This window comes from Castanea sativa, chromosome 6 (genome assembly GCF_040712315.1).
Source record: "Castanea sativa cultivar Marrone di Chiusa Pesio chromosome 6, ASM4071231v1".
In the NCBI taxonomy this organism is placed as follows: domain Eukaryota; kingdom Viridiplantae; phylum Streptophyta; class Magnoliopsida; order Fagales; family Fagaceae; genus Castanea; species Castanea sativa.
This window is the reverse complement of record NC_134018.1, coordinates 42,536,704-42,543,383: the sequence shown is the minus strand read 5'-3', so window position 1 is coordinate 42,543,383 and position 6,680 is coordinate 42,536,704. Positions and strand designations below refer to the sequence as shown.

At 31.4% G+C, this 6,680-nt stretch overlaps 1 protein-coding gene across 1 annotated transcript; it reads right to left on the bottom strand.

Moving 5' to 3' along the window:
• Positions 1-550: 550 nt before the first annotated feature.
• On the bottom strand, positions 551-6,449 carry LOC142641436 (uncharacterized). Its single transcript, XM_075815874.1, has 3 exons — positions 3,738-6,449; positions 1,137-1,613; positions 551-750 (listed from the first exon to the last, which is right to left on the bottom strand). The coding sequence occupies exons 1-2, from the start codon at positions 6,427-6,429 to the stop codon at positions 1,138-1,140; spliced, it is 3,168 nt and encodes a 1,055-aa protein (XP_075671989.1). The 5' UTR covers positions 6,430-6,449; the 3' UTR covers positions 551-750; position 1,137.
• Positions 6,450-6,680: the final 231 nt, after the last annotated feature.

Genomic DNA, 6,680 nt, shown 5'->3' with positions numbered 1-6,680 from the left:
AGAAGAATCAGAAATCATATAAAGAAGAAAAATAAAGAAGATGTTCACTTAATAAAAAAATGTTTTATTATAAATTATATAAAATAATTTAGAGTATGTATGGTCGGTTTACTCGGAATAGGGAACTAAAAAATGTTGTTAGTGCTCTAGGGAAAAGATTTATTTAACCTCTGTAATCTCTATGCTTCACAAATTTCCAAAATTATTGGGTTGGAGGAGATTGGTTTGGAGAACAGTTGTCCTATAAAATTTTTCTTTGTTATTTCATTTTCTGTGCCTTCCATCTTGTTTAAATGTTTTAATAATTATGTTTCATGTGTCAATAGCCTTATAGTTTAGTGACTTGTCTTCTCCTTTTTATGAGAAAAACCTTCAAATTTCCATTTCTCATTATTGTAATTATTGAATTAGAAAATAAAAAATATTTAGAACCTTTTTAGAGATATTAATAATAAAAAATATAGAATAAACAAAATTATTAAAAAACTCTATATTTCGAGAATTTTGGATACATGTCATATCTTTATTAAACATTCAAATAAAAGCATCGTAGTTGATATTCCTAATACAATAGGGTTTTCTGTAACTAGACTGAGTTTCAAAATAAAACAAAATACATAGACACATGAAAATATAAGAAAATCATTCCTTAAACATTTTGGCAAGGGAGATTGAACTAGCACACCTATATTATGTGCTCAACAGGGACATGAAAGAAGTTTCAGTGACCTCTTCTGGTAGTTTCATGCTCTGCAGTCCAAGTACAAAGTTAGTTATATTCGTTATTTCCCAAACTATAAAGAAAAACCATGAAAGTAGAAACAAGAACAACTATTGCATTTGTATGAGACCATATCAAAAAACTAAATATGAAAGAACCTATTGTAAGGTTTTGGATCTAAAAGTGTGAAAAATTTTAGTCTAACATTTTATTGTTGATGAGAATCGAAAAATATATCTATTTATAAATTAAAATCATTTATCAAAATAATAAAAGAAGTTCATGATTTTTTTTTTATATAGAAAAAATGACGTTCACAATTCCATTTTGGACAGTATTTGATCATTTTAGGAGATAATTATCATTGATGATTTTATTATATAGGCAAATTAAAATTTGAAATGTCCAGAAGTACCTTAAACTTGGATTCTTTTAAATTCACATTTGCGGATAGCAGAGCCAAGAAAAGCTTTTTTGATCAAATGTAGTTCCCTGGTAACTTCCTTCATCTTCATTCTGTATTTTGGTGACTCCATTGAACAAGCAAGTCCAGTTTCAAGGATTGATACTAAGCATTTATGCACATTGGGATCCATTTGGCAAAAGTTTGGAATACCTTGAGCTTCCATGTCTGCTTGAATTTCATTGCCATTATTATATTCTCTAGCTGCCACTATTGCCATTGGAGCTTCATCAACTTCTCTTGGTAGAAGGATTGGATCCACAATTTGAACAAGTTTGTCAGGCAGTGCCATCTTAGCAAAATTGTGGAGATTGAGACCATCTTTAAACATGTCATCAGTGGGTCGCTTTCCTAAGAACATCTCCAGTATTAATATTCCATAGCTATACACGTCCGCCTCTATTGATGCCTCACCACCCATGCCACACTCTGTAATTTAATTATGACATGTGTGGGAATATTTTTAGTTTCATACAATGATATTTGGAATTTAATGTAAGTACAACTTAATTTCGTTGTATATTCAAAATAGCAAAAAAAATGTTGAACCTAAAGAAGAACATGAAGACAAAGCCATCATTTCCAACTTCCAAGTTAGAAGCATTGATAATTTGTGCGCGTGTACATGTTTTAGTATGATACTAGCATTATGCCTGTGCGATGTACGGCTAAATCAAAATTCATATGTAAATAGTTTTTTATTAATTTACTTAAAATTAGATAATAGAATATATAATAAAAATAAATAAATATTTTACTTTTAAGTTTTATAATAAATTCATATTGTATGAAACTAAGGTATTACGAAATGCATATATATATATATATATATATATATATATATATATATATATATATATATAAAAGTAATAACTTATTAAAATAGTGCAATAAATATGTTTGTTTTTAGAATGTGTAAGATGATTTATTCTTTTTTGTATATTATTTTCGTCAATATCATGAAACAAAATTTGTATGATTTTCTTCAAACTTACATGGATTTGAATTTGTCATTTATTTTTTTGCAAAATTTTTCATTATTTAAATATATATTAGTTTTTTTTTGGGTTACTTTATCCTTTTTTTTGTTTGTTTTTGTTTTGACGTTATCTAAGATTTTTTAATTAAGTTTACGTTAATGTTAATACATATTAGCTATCATTTGATACTTTATCCACATAAAAAAAACAACAATTAACGTTTAAATTAGGCTAAAAGTAAAATTGTTACTTTATAAAAAAGTTAATACAATACTTATTGTTATTTTATCCAAATAAGTCGATAAGAACAAATAGAATTAGAGTCTTACTTACACTTGATCTTGTTTGTTAGATGGATTAGATGAAGAGTTTGGATTGTAATCAAATTAAAATCAAATAAGAATTAGATGGATTAGTTGATAATTTGGATTGTAATCATATTAAAATTTTTATCAACTTAGAAATTATAGGAGAAGAAAAATTATATATATATATTTTAAAAATCTAAAAAAATTCTGCAATTAAAAAAAATTAGAACCTGTAGTGTAGTAATTAAAAAGAAAAAAGAAAGTTGTTGCTTTTTTTATAATACACTGCATGTAAAAAATAAGAATTAGATAAAGAATTTGGATTGTAATCAAATTAAGATTAAATAAGGATTAGGTGGATTATATGACAAATTTGGATTGTAATCAAATTAAAATTTTTATCAACTTAGAGATTATAGGAGAAAAAAAAAAATTATATATATACATATTTTAAATCTTAAAATCTAAAAAAAATTCTGCAATTTGGTGAAGCCACTTAGCACAATCACGGCGTCTAAGCCCAACTTTTATTATATATAGTATATGATGTTCATAGATTCTATCTATCAAACATCTGTTGGTATTTCTGTTATTTTACATAAATTTTGTCAACTTTTTCATGCGGGACAAATCTTTTTATTTATTTATTATTTTAATTCACTTCCTTCCATATCAGTAATACAATCTACATTAGACTCATAACAATCAGGAAATATTTGTGATTTATGTGTAGCATGAAAAATGTGGTTAATGGTATGGACTAGTTGGACTGGACTCCGTAGTTACGAATGCCCCGGCTGCCCCATGTTCAACCAAAAACTATAGCACAACCTCTTCAGTATAGGACAAGAGTTACGAGTTAATGTCACAAACTATAGCACAGAACTGTTTTGAGACCAGATCTACCATATTTGCTATAATAAATTGACAAGCTATCATCAGTCATCACAAACATATAGTGTTGGGGAAATAAATGCCTGAAAAACGAAGATACTTGGTCAATGGAGAAAGCAATGTCTCAACTAATCAAAATTTTCAAGGCTTAAAACATGCTTACAGCTTTTGTTTGCTTTTTTTTTTTCTTTGTTTTTTGTTTTTGTTTTGAGAATCTGATTTTGTTTCTTTTAAATTCTTCAATTAAAATAAAATTGTGAATTGAGTGGCTAGGTGCGCTTCTATAGTAAGGTAATTTTCTGAAATAAAATAATACAATACATGTAAAGATGTTTTTGACGGTTTAACTAGAAAAATTCAAAAGAAGTTACCTGGAGCAACGTAGCCAATTGATCCCTTTATCCCAATTGTACTAGTTTGCTTTCCAGAAGAACCATTGGTGATTGGGAGGAGCCTTGCTAAACCAAAATCGCTTACATGAGCAACCATGTCATTGTCAAGAAGAACATTGCTTGGTTTTAAATCACAATGAATGATAGGTTGCATAGAATGGTTGTGAAGATAATCTATTGCAGAAGCCACATCAATTGCAACATTTAATCTTTGAAGAAGGCTCAAGTTCCTTGATTGGTTTTCATTGTCTAGCCCTTGATGAAGCCAAAAATCTAAGCTTCCATTTGTCATGAATTCAAATACTAGAGCTTTGAATTGATTCCCACTGTAATCCATACTAGAGCAACATGTTAGTATCTTAACAAGATTTCTGTGCCGGACATTTCTTAAGACATTACATTCAACCATAAAGCTCTTGGAAGCACCCTTTTGTTGAAGATTAAGGACCTTTACAGCAATTGGCCTTTCTTCCGGATGAATAAGTCCTTTATATACAGAGCCAAAACTGCCAGATCCAATTAAATTACTTGGAGAAAATCCACTAGTTGCCTGATAGAGTTCTTTATATGAAACATTTGGAAGGAGATCCATTGTTGAAACCGTTGAAGGTGATTTCTTTTTTGATTTTTTCATCCAAACAAGAAAAGATGAAAATAGAAGGAAAATTTGAACAATAGAAATAATTACAATTGCTAGTTTGAATCCAATGGATTTTCTTGGTTTCATAACATTTACAGGGCATTTTGGCAACTGCAATTTTGGTATACCACCACAAAGTTTAGTATTTCCAATCAATGATACGACACTTATGTTTTTGAAAACCCCTTCAATTGGTACCTCACCCTCAAAATTATTGAATGAAAGATTCAAATTTTCTAAGAAAAGCAGCTTCTCTAAACCCTTTGGAATTGGTCCTGAAAGGTTATTTTGTGAAACATCTAAATGTCGAAGACCTTTCAAAGAAGCCATAGATGATGGTATGGCTCCATGAAAGGAATTCCCTTGCAGTTCAAGATGTTCCATGATCAAACAATTTCCTATAGATATAGGAATTTCACCAGACAAATTATTGTTAGAGATATCCAATTTGTAGATACTTTTTAAATTACCTACTTCAAATGGTAGATTGCCCGTGAGTGAGTTGTGAGATAAATTGATGTCTAGTAGTGATGAAGAAGTACCGATAAGCTGCTGGGGTATGGATCCATTAAGGTTATTTTGTGAAATGTACAAGATTTGCAAATTTTGGCAGTTTACTAAACTTGGAGGTATGGTTCCTTCAAATCTGTTATCATGTAAGTCAATGTTAAACAACTGGGTAAGGTTGCCTAAGGAGGCTGGTATTTCTCCTGACAATCTATTTCCAGTTAAACCCAAAAATTGCATCTTCTCAAACTTCCCAAAAGTAGTAGGAATGACGCCTGTGAAGTGATTATCATTTAAGCCCAAGACAATTAAGTTAAAGAGATTCGTTAATGATATAGGAATAGTTCCAGATATTTCATTGCTTCCAAGATATAATCCATTGAGTTGGGAGGAGAAGTTTGATACAGGATCGGGCAGAACACCATTAAATTGGTTTGAACTTAAATCCAATATATAAAGTCTACTACAATTTGTCAACAATGTGAAGATATGGAGGCTCTTTCCTAGATAATTTCGCTTCAAAGCAAGCACTAAAAGATTCGGCAGATTTCCCAAATTTGTTGGAATTGATCCCAAAAACTTATTCATACCTAAATCAATTTTTTGAAGCTGAGTTGCATTGCCTAATGAAGTTGGGATTGGCCCAGAAAACTCATTTCCACCAAAAAGGAAATTTTGGAGATTTGGAAGATTTAGGCCTATGTTGGCTGGAAGTGTGCCATTAAGTTGGTTTTCTGTAACTGAAAAGGTTTGGAGAGATGACACATTGTAAAGAGAGGAAGGGATCGTACCTGACAAGTTATTAACCGAAATTGTGAAAAATACTAAGCCATTTAATTGGCCTATGGCATTTGGAATATTTCCCACCAAATTATTGTATGCTACACGAAAATATGTGAGTGAAGAAAGATTTCCTAGAGAAGGTGGGATCCCTCCTACCAAATTGTTAGCGCCAAGCTGAAGTAATTTGAGTTTCATTAAAGAGCCTACCTCAGTTGGAATCTTCCCTTTAAGCTTATTCACACCAAGATCTAAGAACTTGAGATTGGAGCAGTTGGACAAGCTGGATGGTATTTCCCCTTCCACTGTGTTATTGTTGAGATAGAGCCCTTGCAATCTGAACAGATGACCGATTTCTTGTGGAATTTTGCCATAGAAGCTATTATTCTGGAGGATGATGGACCTAAGAAAGCTGAGGTTGCCGAGGTAAGGTGATAGAGTTCCACGTAACTTGTGGCCTTGTAGGTTTAAGACTGTGACTCTTTGGTGCCGATGGCCGCATTTGACTCCTAGCCAGTTGCAGAAGTGCATAGAGTCATTCCATGAACTCAATATGTTATAGGGATCCTGAGGCACAGATTCTTTGAATTTGAGCAAAGCGAAACGATCAGTCTCGTTTGTTGGAGCAGCGGCAGTAAGGGTGGGTTGCAAACAGAGTAGGGAAATAAGAGAGAGAAGAATCATGAGATGAAGGTATATGGAATAAGACGAGGATGCACACAAGTTGGTTTGGTGAAGCGTCATTTGGTTTGGAGAAGGATTAAGGAAGCTGGTGATATATTTGGTATTGTATATGCTAACTAGTGATATGTTGGCTATATATATATATAAATCAACAAATTGAAATGACCAATATATCCCCGATCATATAAAATTGACAAGTTGGATGGTGGGGTGGTTTTGTATCCATCTTCATTTCCTAATCATCTCAACATGAAAATCTGGATGGTGGGGTGGTTTTGTTATTGATAAGGTACTGATTTTGACTATCTTGA